Source organism: Myiozetetes cayanensis, unplaced genomic scaffold (genome assembly GCF_022539395.1).
Source record: "Myiozetetes cayanensis isolate MyiCay16 unplaced genomic scaffold, myiCay2020 scf5-8, whole genome shotgun sequence".
NCBI classification, from domain to species: Eukaryota; Metazoa; Chordata; class Aves; order Passeriformes; family Tyrannidae; genus Myiozetetes; species Myiozetetes cayanensis.
This window is the reverse complement of record NW_026087742.1, coordinates 100,460,771-100,474,122: the sequence shown is the minus strand read 5'-3', so window position 1 is coordinate 100,474,122 and position 13,352 is coordinate 100,460,771. Positions and strand designations below refer to the sequence as shown.

At 38.0% G+C, this 13,352-nt stretch overlaps 2 protein-coding genes across 4 annotated transcripts in view; both read left to right on the top strand.

Annotated features, from left to right (window-relative positions):
* The window catches only part of RBBP7 (RB binding protein 7, chromatin remodeling factor), a 436,269-nt gene that overhangs the window by 62,362 nt on the left and 360,555 nt on the right, over window positions 1-13,352 (top strand). The gene's annotated exons all lie outside the window — the stretch shown is intronic.
* CTPS2 (CTP synthase 2) overlaps window positions 37-13,352 on the top strand; it is a 62,462-nt gene continuing 49,146 nt past the window's right edge. Inside the window, exons 1-9 of one of the 3 annotated variants that reach the window (XM_050331916.1) lie at window positions 37-163; window positions 1,632-1,839; window positions 4,059-4,229; window positions 4,510-4,610; window positions 6,389-6,505; window positions 7,149-7,232; window positions 9,769-9,849; window positions 12,054-12,205; window positions 12,451-12,583. In XM_050331916.1, coding sequence (XP_050187873.1) covers window positions 1,674-1,839; window positions 4,059-4,229; window positions 4,510-4,610; window positions 6,389-6,505; window positions 7,149-7,232; window positions 9,769-9,849; window positions 12,054-12,205; window positions 12,451-12,583 — 1,005 coding nt within the window. In that variant the 5' untranslated portion in view covers window positions 37-163; window positions 1,632-1,673. The other 2 variants (XM_050331915.1, XM_050331917.1) reach the window with 2 other exon arrangements.

Sequence of the window (13,352 nt, the reverse complement as noted above, 5' to 3'; positions counted from 1 at the left end):
TTGGCGCTGCCGCGTCCCGCCCCGCCTGCGCTCGGAGCCGCCTCGCCTGCGGCTCCCCCGGGGCGCCGCCGCCCCCCCCGGCGGTTCGCTGCGGTGCGGCGGCGCTTCCTCGTCGTCGTCGTCCCCCCGGGCCGCCATCGGAGCGCCCGCCTGCGGCACCCACGTAAGTCGGAGGCCTCTCCCCGCTCGGCCGCGGCGCTCCGAGCGCTCAGCGCGGGGCGGCTCGTCCGGGGTGCGGCGCCCGCAAATCCCGGCTGGAGGCGGCGGCTCCCGCGGATAAGGCTGGATGGAGTAATTCGTGTGCCAGTTCCCGGCGAAATGATCTCTGGCAGTGTACGCTTTCAGCTCTCCCTCCCCTGCTTCCCACTCCTTTTACAAGTGACGTCCGAAAGCACGCGGAGTTCTCTGTCTCTGTTGCGAGTAAACATCGCATTTCCTGAGTCTGCTGGGAAATCGCTGTTTTTCCTAAAATCACAGCGAGCTTTTTATTTTGATTCCTGTAAGCAAGATTTTAGAGTTCTGAATTGGCACGAACTCAAGATTTATACTTGTTGTTAAAATTATCCCCCCTCTTCCTGAAAATAACTTTGAAAATGGCTTAGATGTTCATGAAATGTGACAAGTGCAGTTAGCTGAGTTATGAAGGAATAGTCTGAAACAGAGGTAGAAGGCTCCAAATCATAAAGTCTGTGCTGTTAGAAAAATTACAAATTAAATGGCAGGGAAAAATTAGTTCCTGATGATCCTTTTCTCCTGAGTTAAATACTTGTAATGGTTGTGGTCTTCCTTTTGTCCATATCGAAAAGCATATTAATTCTTTTAATTTTAATTAATTTATTAATAAATTTATTAATTCCTTTAATTCCATTTAATTACCATAAATGCAAGAGCATAGATAACATTGTTACATTCCTGAACTCAATCTCCCGAAGATCCAGGCCTTCTTTTTGCTATTTCAGTATAGTAAAGGGAAGAAATACAATGTTTATTCACTGGCTGCTTCTTACTACCATCCGATGAAGAACTGTACTGCTTTGATTTATACTGAGTGCCATTAGATCCCCTGTTGTTTGGTGGTATTTTGGATGAACTGGATCCCTGAGTAAGGAAAGATTTTCTTGACCCTAGAGTTTTTGCTCTGTGGTGAGTCATGCTATCATTGTTCAAAAATTGTTCCAGGGATTAGCCTCCACAACTGCCTGAATGGAATATGAGTTCAATTGTGGAAGAAACACACACGTCATCCTATTTCAGATGGGATGGAGAAATGTAACTTGTAGCCAATGAACGTTAGTGCTTTTGTTTGCTAAAAAGTATAAATCGTGAATTGGTAGTGGTCCTGTTGGCTTTGTGGATTTGCCACTCAGCACCCCTTTCTGCACAGAACTGGAAATAAATAAAATACATCGACTCTGTGTATGGATCAGCCTCTCGTGCACTGGGTGAAAGAACCTGTTTTGGGACAACATAGGTGCTTAGCTTATGTATTAATGTATAAGCTGGGAGAGGTGAATCCTGCTCCCAGTATCCAGAATGGTCATAGGTCATTTCAACTTCAGTTCTTTGTAGACTGAGTCTGGTTTTTTCCCTGACATGAAATTGCATTCATCAGATGTACATCTTTGTTTCAGGTTTCCAGCTCAAGGTCTGTGTTTGTGAGCGCTGATTTTCCGATGAAGTACATCCTGGTGACTGGTGGTGTCATCTCAGGCATTGGCAAAGGGATCATTGCAAGCAGCATTGGCACCATTCTGAAATCATGTGGTCTACGTGTCACTGCGATCAAAATTGATCCTTACATAAACATAGATGCCGGAACCTTTTCACCATATGAACATGGTATGAAGACTGATGCTGTTCCCTTTAGCATAAATATATGTATTCACAATAATGTGTTTTGGTTTTGTTTTCTAAAAGCCGGTAGTATGGTACTTAGTAATTTTAGAATTGTTTTGCAAGTTTATTGCTTATGATATGTTCTCAAGTGTACTGTCTGCTCTAAGTAAAGAGAAGCCTGTTTGTTGAAGATACTATTATGAGCAGATGCCTCCTTTCTATAAAATACCACCCTAATGGGAAAATCCTAGCTGAAAGCCTTGTTCAGTTAATGCTATCTTCAGCTCAACTTGATTAGGAAAAAATTCAATAGTGCTACAAAACTTATTTGAAACTTAAGTCCTCAACAGTTACTTGTGAATGCTGTTCTCTGGGTGTCAGTGCCTTCTAGTGTAAGTGCCTTCATGAGAGTTAGCCTAAGTTCTCGTTTTAGTCAGAAAGGATGTTGTCAAAAACATCAGTGAAGCTTAGAGAGCCAGCTAATGATACAGTTTTCTAGTAGATGCTTAGTTTGGTTGGTTAGCTGTCTAAGCCAACTTGGTTGTATTGACTGTGTTGCTGATGAGCTACAAGACAGTTTGACATGCTTTTAAAATGTTGAACGTTCCTTCAGCTGTGTGGCTTTTTACTTGTACATATTTTTAGAACTGAAGGTAAATGTGTATATCTCCTGAAATGAAAAAAGACCACTTTGCTTTTTGAGTGGAGGAAAAGCACAGCTTGTCAGACCTCTCTCAAAAAGGAAAATTTAACTAATCCAGTAGTTTTACACTTTCAGGAGCGCACCTGGTGCTACTTAGGCAGTTGAGCAGGTGTTAAAACTCCTACGATGACTTGAGATTGTGAGGATGTATGTATTCCTTCCTTGGATCAGGTACAGGAGAGGGAACACTATGGCATGTAATTCCTTTCTTCACTTGAGTTTCTTTCTTACTGCTCGTGAAGAAGAACTGGCTTGCTGAGTAGTACGTGAAAATTCACACACACCAGAATGGGGATCCTCTTCTGTAAACATTTTGACAAAAATATGATTGAGTCAAAGAATTTCAATTTAGTGATTTCCAGTTAACTAAAGAGGTTTTTTTAACAATGTATTTTTTTTTTATTCTTCCAAGGCTTGCTTAAGAGAAATGTTGGTTCCACTCTACATCTGTTGGCTCAAATAATTTCTTGGCTGAAATGATGACTTAATATGGAGGAGGTACTAAGTGCCTCACAAAATCAGGCGTAAATCTTCCACTCTGTTGAACACATTGGGGTGATTTGTTAGGCTGTTCATTCAAGTACCTTCAAGTGTTGTACCTTGGTGGAATATCTGTTTCTGTAGTCCACATTATACCTTCAGGGGAAGTGAGGAGTTTTGTTGTTGTTTTTGGTTTGGTTGGTTGGTTGGTTGGTTGGTTAGTTGGAGTGGGGTTTTTTTTGCGTGTATGTGTGTGCATTAGTCCTGTAACTTCCTTAGCCATTGTTTCATTGGGCAAAATATTTTGCAGTTTTTCTGAAGAGCTTTCCAGCCTTACCTCAAGATCTAGCATCTTTAGTTCCTTCAGAAGTTGACTAGATTCAGAATTTAGAGACTCTGTAGAGGCCTAAGGAAACCTTGAAGACACTTCAATTAATTTTTTCAGTGTCAGAAATAACCTTCGCTGTGGACATAGTGAACCAAATACACAGAATGGAACAACTGAATAAGAAACAGTGATCATGTTTGAAGAAACATATTCATCATAACTTTACTGCTAATCCATGCCTTAATCACTGGAATAGATCCAAACAACAAGAATTTATGGTGAAACACTTTGAACATGTATAATTCATGCTTGTAAAAACACAGATTTTGTCTCCTACAAGTAGATTATTATTTTGTTGCTCATTTATGATTCCTGGAGATTGTTACCTTCTGATGACGGGTTGTAGAGCTGTTGAAATGCTGGTTAAATATTTAAAAGTCACTTCAATATGTTGGCAATACAACTTTTATTTATTTGCAAAACTCTGTGTGTCTGAGGGACAGACATTAGATGTAGAACTAATGACATGGATATTAAGTCTCACAGAATGGCAATATAGGTTGGGTTGCAGTATGTGCTTTATTGATGTGTTGTTCTGTCATTTAAAAGAAAAATTCTTCTATTTTAAGACATTTTTGGTATTCCTGCTGGGTGTTTGATAATTTCTGATTTTTTATTGTTTTCCCATCTGTTTTCACTTTCTTTTTTCAGGTGAAGTTTTTGTATTGAATGATGGTGGAGAAGTTGACTTGGATTTGGGAAATTATGAGAGATTTTTGGACATCAATCTCTATAAAGATAACAATATCACCACTGGAAAGATATATCAACATGTCATTAATAAAGAAAGACATGGTGATTACCTGGGGAAAACCGTTCAAGGTAATATTTTTAATTTTGTGGGATACTAGTCCATTCAGTCTTCACAAAAGAAGCAATCAGCTAGAACGGGCTGCTCCTTGCTGCACCACCTTACTTGCTCCCTTCCAAGAGTTACGGGCATATTCATGTAACATTAGGGTTCTGGGCTCAAGGCAAGGAGGAATAGAGAAAGGACCTAGTAGTTTCCTCTTGACTTGCTGTTCATTTTTCCCCCTTTGAATGCAAAAATTAAACTAAGGTAAAGTAAGCTAGGCTTACCTTCTTTGGTTTTGTCTTGTAGTTGTTCCACACATCACTGATGCAGTTCAGGAATGGGTCATGAATCAGGCAAAAGTTCCAGTGGATGATGACAGACAGGAGCCACAAATTTGTGTAATTGAGGCAAGTATGGAACCTTTTGGGTTATATATCTGCAGTGAAGATAAAATAGTAGCTTGCTTCCTCTTTGCTACATATGGTGAAAAGGTCAGACTGAAGTTTTACAGACAGCAACAATGTAAAGACACGTTTTATATTCTTCTGTTTGTTCTAAAAGTGATAGGTGTGGTCTTATCCCTACAACTGCCATTTGACTAAATTCATTTTAGAATACTGCTGAAACTGAGCTGCTTAAGAGTTTATAAACCTACAGAATTAAAGCAGACAGGTACTGTGATGTGAACTGCGTATTCCAAGATCCAGACATTTGACTGAAGCTCTTTACTGCTAATAGGATTCAGAAAACTTGTGTAATACTTGAAATCTCCCATGGTCAATAGGAGTAACATTCTAGCTTTCCGTAGGAATTCAAATGTTCATCTTATTGCTCGTGGTCATGTTTAAAGGCATAGATTTAAATAATGTGTAAGTTGGTTTCTCAGTTTCTCTTGTTTAAGACCTTTGGCAGCAGCCTTGTTTTATCACTTAACCTGCTGATGTTCTGCACAATGGAAACATAGTAGGGCACTGAGAGGAGGAAAGACACTAATTGCTAGTATTACTATTACAGCAGACAATACAGGAAAAGATTATATTTGAGAATTTGACAGAAGAATGTCATAGATTTAATGCCAGAAATGACCACCATAATCAGTAGTGCAATAAACTTTATGACCTGGGCAGCACAGTTGCTCAGTATTTCTTAGGGAGAAGAATCTGTCTTGATTCAAATATACTCATCAGTATAACTATAGATCTTTTTTTATGATGTGCATAGTGAGAGTCAAACATTTCATTTAAAACAAATATGAGAAGAATAAATACAGAAGTTGCACAAGAACATAAATGAGTGATGGCCTTATCAGCCCTTTAACTTCAGTCTTAATTTTCTGTTTTCTCCATGTAAGGGGTTTATTTTCTTTTCTTGTTATATACTTGTACTTCCAGCCTGATAAAAGTATTTTTCTTCAGTACTCTAAGAATAATTGTAACATTTTTCATGGCGAAATCATGAAGGAGTTAGACTGAACATGTGTGCCATGTACAAATGTACTTATCGGAAGTTTTTCTGATACTGGATGAACAGAAATATGCAATTCTGTCAAATGCCTCTTGGTGGCAGAGAAGGATCATTCTGAAACAACTGTTTTGTCAGACTTATACGTTAAACTGCTTTCTTCAGTGCTTAGTCTACTACTGCTTTATCTGTCTTTGAAAGGCATCCAGTCTCTATCTTTATAAATAAGCTTTAGCATGGACTTAGTATTGCATTTTGATTTGGTAATAAATATTTGTAATAAACATTGATGTTGGAAAGCCTTGGGGATAGTAGGAAATGTCTGTATCTTGTTGATCACAACTGTTTCTTAATCTGACAGGAAAATAAAGGTCTTCTGTACAAAAACCTTCACATCAGCTTAACTGTTGATTACTGATTCACCACTTCGATGGCAGTGTGAAAGCATGTATTATTCAGTAGCACCAAACATCTTCCCATGGGAAGCTTATGTATTTGGTGTAAAATGGTTATAACAAAACTGGGAAATTGTTTAATGTTTTCCACAAGAAACAAAATGTGCAGAGTAGATGAGGGTTCTTTTCAGAATGTGCTTGAAAATTTCAATTGTCAGGTTTTTTTAAGACAAAAATGTTCAGAAAACTTGTTGAAGTCTATAAGAGAGACTTTCTTTTTCTTTTGTTTTTTCTTTCTGCCACTGATATATCTAAGCTTTACTTTTCAGCTGGGTGGAACCATTGGAGATATTGAAGGAATGCCATTTGTTGAAGCATTTAGACAGTTTCAGTTCAAAGCAAAAAGAGAGAACTTCTGTAACATCCATGTTAGCCTAGTACCACAGGTAAGTTATGAGAATTAATAAAATAATTTCACTCTGGGTTGGTATTTGTATTTGTTTACTTGTCCCATTAACCCTTTTATACTGGAGTCAAGTCAAGACCACTACAACTCTTTGTACAGGGCTAAAAGTACTTTTTTGTTTGAGCTCTATATTTTACTTCACAAGATTTAAGTATTCATTGAGGAGATTTTTGCAAACAATACTTGGTAATGATGATGTGATTTCACTTGTACAGATAAAAAGGTTCTTATTATTAACTACAGCTATGGATTGATCAGCAATTGGTGGGATTAATTCTGTGTATTTGAGAACAGAATTATTTACTGCATCTGAACATTTCCAAAGACAGTCACTGGAGGCTTTGTGCTGTGTTTGACACTCAATTATATTGAAACTTTTCTCTGAAAGAATAAAAAAGGCAAAATAAACCTGACCTGAATTAGGGTCTTGGGGTTTCTTCAGAGTATTTCTTAGAAATGGCACCACTGTTAATTACTTATATGTTTCTGGCATATTGTGACTCTGTTTCGATATGTTTAGGTCCTGCATATATTACTTGCAATGAATTTTCTCCTTTAATATGTAACTGTTCTTGTAGTAGAGGTTGGTTGCTTATTCAAGCTTTCAAAATGTGCCTTTCCAGCCTAACGCCACTGGTGAACAGAAGACAAAACCAACACAGAACAGTGTTCGAGCACTAAGGGGTCTAGGCTTGTCTCCAGATTTGGTGAGTCAGTAAATACAGGTTTTTATTGATAGTTCATCTAGAAGTGTCCTTGCATAACCTGTGTTCAAAGAATAAGCCTTAGTCTCTGAGGAGAAACAAGAAGTGCAAAATACGTGCTGCATTGCTTCACTAAAGCCACAGGAAATCAAATTACTCAAGTTGACTCCAAGTTAACTCAGTATCTTGCGACTGTAGCTATGTTCTTTTAAAGACATCTTTTTGCAAAAATAATTCCTCACTGCTAAAAATAATCTGAAATCTCAGTTTGCTCTGTGGGAAGAACCAGAATGTTTCTGGCTCCTAACGTTCTCACGAATTTCTTTTTACACGTGATTAAGAAGAAGCTATCTGTATGTACTCAAAAAGGAAAAAATATTCTTAAAAGTATAGTTACACATTTAAATTCTGTGTTTTACTTCTCTCTGATTTTTTTTGAGTTCTTGCATTTTACATGTATGAATGAGTGTTTTTATAACTACAAAACCAATGGATTTATAAACAGGATATATGAAGGATGTGTTTAACTTCAAATTGTTGTGACTTGGTAATTGTAGTCATCTTGTGGAGGGAAGGACTTTTATTAATGCAATGCTGTATTCCAAGCTTCAGGGCCTAAACTTCAAAATCCCTCTTGAGGTGCTAATTGCAGAGGGAAAGTTGCATGTCATTTTTGAAGGCCTTTAAGATAATTGCCAGTGCCTGACTTCTGCCTCCCCCTCCCCACCCAGTAAATAAAAATTTTAAAAAAGCCTGTTAAGTGGGTGTGTGTAATAAAAAGAAAACAGACAAATGTAGTCTCTTTCTCACATCTTGAGTTCTTGCCTGTGGCAGTTCTGGGACTGCCAGAAGCACTTTTTTTATTTTTTGTGATTGCTGCTGTTGACTGCTAAAGCAGCAAGGGATTACACTTGGAGTGTAGCTTCCTGGTGCCCTTATAAAGTTCCCTGAGTGCTGCTTTAAGGCAGTCTTTAAATGGTAACTCTCCTAGGCAGGGACCCAAGGCCAAGACAGTGCATGGGGAAGCTTCTCCAGCAGCAGGAGGGCTTCGTCCATAAGCTGCGCTGCCACGCTGCCTGATCTGAACTTGGCTCGTCCTGTTCTGAATACCTGCTGCCTCACTGCCTGCTCCCAGGCTTCCTGAGGTGGCACGCTGGGATGGTCTCAGCTGTGTGTGCAAGAGCCTTTCTGTTCTCTGTGGGGTGTCCAAAGTGCCTAATGAACACACTATAGCTGCAGATATGATGTACTCTGCTACAGCACTTAGTAAACCAAGTATACGCTTGCCAGTGCTGTCCCATTCAGTTGAATTGTTCCTCATCTTCTGTGTGTTATGTTTCTTTGAGATGTGTGTCTGCCACTGTTATTATTGTAGTTTCTTTGTTTTCATGGTGATTCTGATGTTTTTGATTTCTCTGTCTGCATTAGCTTTAAATTTGCCTCAGCAAAATGAATTATAGTTTTCAAAATGGATTTACTCATGTGCTCATACTGTCAAGGTTTATGAATTATACCTTCACCTTCAAACTGTACCAAATTTTTAAGTATGAGTTGTGCTTACTTGAATAGAATGTTCAGATTGTTTCCTGATACTTTTTTCATCTGAATGTGCACTAAGTAGGGGAAGTTAATTAGACTTCATCAATATCAGTGTAACTAAACTGCATTAGTAAGGTGATCAAAGGTCAGCTACAAGTTTCTGAATGAATGGGCTTAATGGATTAAGTACATGCATTTGCTAGAAAGATGGGGAAGATAGTGAATTAATCGTGTAATAGGATCATCCTACTTTCTGTTATACTTTCAGGTTTCAAAATAACTTAAGGTAGTAGACAGAGTTACCAACAGACACACTGATAGAGCAGTTCTGCATTTTGAGCTAGTTGCCTGGAGTTACATAAGACCCCTTTGAACAATCACAAAAACATATAGTAATTTTCTTCATTGTTTAAAAATGATCAATATATTCTAAAATTACTGAGTTTCAAGTGTATCAGCAAAATACTAGCAGAATAATTGAAGCAGTAAAAAACCCCACACAATTATGAAATAGTTTTCTCATCTTTGGCCTCATTCTTTTTGTCATGATGTGCAAATTAAAAATTACAAGAAGATGCTAAACTACTGAAATACTAGAAATATGCATGTAAGTATTAATGCTCTAAATTTATATCTGATCTTACTGATGACAGTATTCCTTCTGATTCATCATATTACTCATTACAGAGCTGCTAGACTTTAGACAGACTATTACAGTAGCAGCTGCAAGAAAGGAGAACATGAAGAAGCAGTATTGCAGAGTGTCAATGAAAGATAAATAAAAATTCGTCAGTATGGTTAGGTGACTGGTTTACTTCTGTCTTGCTAGTCGATTATTTGTGAGCTATGACATATTGTAGAACTCTAAAAGAGGGGAAAGAGTATAAAAGGCACATTTGTTTGTGCTCTGCTTCCAAAGATGAATTTCTTTATGAAATATTGAGGCTCTTCTATTGGTTTGCCTAGTAAATATTTGAAATTTTTCCTTCTGTTATGACAGATAGTCTGCAGAAGTGCAAAACCTATAGAAATGGCAGTGAAGGAAAAGATTTCCATGTTTTGTCATGTGGAGCCTGAGCAGGTCAGTACTTTAATATTTTATTTGTCATTATTTAAACATGTAGGAAAGCATATAAATATTTCTACGTATTTCTGTTTTCAACTTCAGACTGCTTCATTAACATTTAATTGTTTTTATCATTTTTATCTTGCTGTCCTGTACACTATAGTATTTTAAAAACACTGGGAGTTTGTATGATAAGTTTTACGTCAAACAGTCATTAATAATTTAAATGCATGTTATGTAAAATCTAATCAAAGCAATAGGTTTTGAGTGCATAGTTAGTTGCTATACATAGCTTGAAACTGCACAGTTTTCACAACTCTGGCTGGTTATTGCCCATAAATGATCTCAGGTGATAGTAGTAATGGATGAACAAAGTGTGGTTAAAGTCAGATGATTTGCTTATGTCCATAGATGATTGCAGCCACATGAACACTCTTACTGTGATCATATGTAATAGGCTATTTATGCTCTTTCAACATGTTTAGAACATCTACTGTGTAGTCATATATCCTTTAATTATTCATGTGTGATTTTTGCCTAATAGTTGGTGATTAACTGTTACTCAGATATTAATTTTGAGAAATCAAATGCTCTTTAATATTTTTGCTATAGTAAAAATGCAAAATAGATGCAAGTAGTTATGTGGTATTTCAAATATGTGTCAGTGCTGACCTCTCTCTCTGCAGATATGTAAGAAAAAGCTTTTGGTAGTGAGATTCCAGATAAGGACTTAGAGAACAGTGTGGCTGTTGCTTCACACCCCTCACCCCTCATTCCTTCCATTTTATACTATCTGTGAAAGACAACATCCTTTATCAAGGTAGCTTCCATAAAATCCTTCAGAAATGCCTTTGTGGTTCCTCTCCAGCCAGAGAGAGACAACTGAAAATTCAATCAGAGAGAAATGGTGTGTGTTCTTCTGCTAGTATCAGGCTGTGTGCAAGCACATACGTGCTCAGATCTCAACTGCAGTTACTATGCCAGTCTAACTGGACCAAGAGCAACATGCATAGCTGAACTGCCCCAAGAGCTCCATGGCAGGGAGAGAGCTGTCTTCATGGCACTGTTCCTTTTTTTTCCAAATTTCTACCTTTTAGGGCAGTACCTGAATGGTTGTAGTGCAGCCCAGGGTGCCACGGGTTGGCTAATGTTCAACTTAGTCTCCACTAGGTCATTTCTTGTTAGGCTGCTTTCCATCTGGGTGGCCCCATGTAGTGGTGCCTGGGGTTGTTTCTGCCCCATACAGGGATTTGCACTTACCCTTGTTGAACTTCTTGAGGCTCCTGTCAGCCCATTTCTTCTGCCTGTTGTCAGGGTGGCACCACAGCCCTCTGCCCTGTCAACCACTTATATACCACTTTGGTGTCATCTGAAAACTGGCTGAAGGTGTGCTCTGCCCCATCATCCAGACTTAATAATGTAATATAATACATATTACAGAATATATAATTATGTAATATGATATATAATAATATTAATGAGGATGTTAAACAGGATTGGGTCCAGTACTGGCCCCTGGGGTACTCTGCTAATTACTGGCTTTCAAATAGATTCTGTGCTACTGATCATCACCCTCTGGGCCCAACCATTCTGACAGTTTCCTCACTGTCTGCTCATCCATACGTGAACAGGTTGTCTATGAGGATCTTAGAGGAGATAGTGTTAAAAGCCTTCCTGAAGTGCAGGTAGATGATATCCACTGGTCTCCTCTTATCTGCCAGGCCAGTCTCTTAATCATAAAAGTTTATCAGATTGGTTGAGTATGACCTTCCCTTGGTGAATCTATGCTGACTACTCCTGATCATTTTCTTGTGTTTTGTGTGCCTGGAACTGACTTCCAGGACTGTCATAACTAGTCCATGAAGACCATGTGCTATTTTGTCCACAGTCTTCCTCTAAGCGGATTTTTATTTTATTTATTCGAAGTGAGTCCTCCCTCCTCTCTTGACTGTATGTACTGTCAAGACAAAAGCAATGTCTTTAGCTTGTTTCAGGATTACAGCAGTCTCCAAAGTCAACACAGCTGTTAGTGATTCTTTCTTAATGTTATGTCCTTAGGATGGTAGCTGCCAAGCTGTCCTGCTCATTCAAAAGAAAAGTATTTAAAAATTAGAATGTATATAGAATGAAAAAAATGCATGTGGTATCCAAAAAATAGAATGTATGTTTCCTGTGAAAAATTTTAGGTAAGTCTTTTATGTTATGCTTTCTTTTGCTAGGTGATATTTATTCATGATGTTTCTTCTACTTATCGAGTACCAATCCTGTTGGAGGAGCAAGGCATCATTAAGTATTTTAAACAGAGATTAAATTTACCTATTGATGACCAGCCAAGTGATCTTCTAATGAAATGGAAGAAAATGGCTTGCAGGTATTCTACATCCTGTTGCTTTTTTTAGAAGTGTTTTAATTCAAGTTAGGTTTTTAGCTACAGTGAAGTCACCAGACTGGACTGGAGTCCAGGTGCTGATCAACACCTGTGAATGGTCTAAGTTTAAAAACATGGTCAGTTTGGAAATTTTATAAGATATTTTGTGGAGTTAAATAAAAAGCAAACGCTTAAAATATTTTCTTCGTGAAATTTGATGAAGTAACTGAAAAACTTGTTTTTGTCAGATATGAAAGGTTGCTGAAGGTGTGTTCCATAGCTCTCGTTGGCAAGTACACAAAGCTAAGTGACTGCTATGCATCTGTTTTCAAAGCTTTGGAACACTCTGCGCTGGCAATTAATTACAAACTGGATTTAATGGTGAGGATATTTTTGGCTTTTTATTTCAGGAATAGTTTGAATCTACTATTGTGTAATTCTGTGATACCGTACTAGTTCCCATCATTGAGGCAGTTTTAATTCATGTAAAAACTAGAAAATGAATCATGCAGATAAATACAGACAGGACAAGCATCTAATTTTTTAAAAGAACTGTTTACAGATTTAATTATTTTTTTTGGAACTAAAGTTATCTGAAGGGAATACTGAAGTTACTCAAAACTGGATCTGATGAAAAAACAGACTTTACCTGCAAATTTGTATTTACTACCAAAGTTAAATTTCACTTGTTCTCATGAGAATTGGTTTAGTGGTGGACTTGGTAGTGCTGGGTAAGTGGCTGGATTCAAGGATCCTTTCCAACCTTAGTGATTTTGTGATTCTCTGACTAGAGCAGGGCAAATGTTGTACCAATCTTAAAAAAGAAAAAAAAAAGAAAAAAAGGAAAAAAAAAAAAAGGCAAGAATGGCAGATGGTCAGCCTCTCCTTGTTCCCTGGGAAGATTATGAGCAAGTACTGCAAAAAGTTGGTTTTGTATTAATCCCTGGAGATTTTTAGATCCTGGCTGGAAATGACCCTGAGCAGCCTGCTCCAGTTTGACTTGATTTGAGTAGAGGGTTAGGCTGGAGACCTCACAAGGTCCTTTCTGACCTATGTGATTCTGTCACTATAGTGTTACTGGCAGCTGCATGGTGGGAAATTTTTTTCATATGTAAAATAGCTTCGCTTTTAGCAAAAAAGTGAAAGGTGC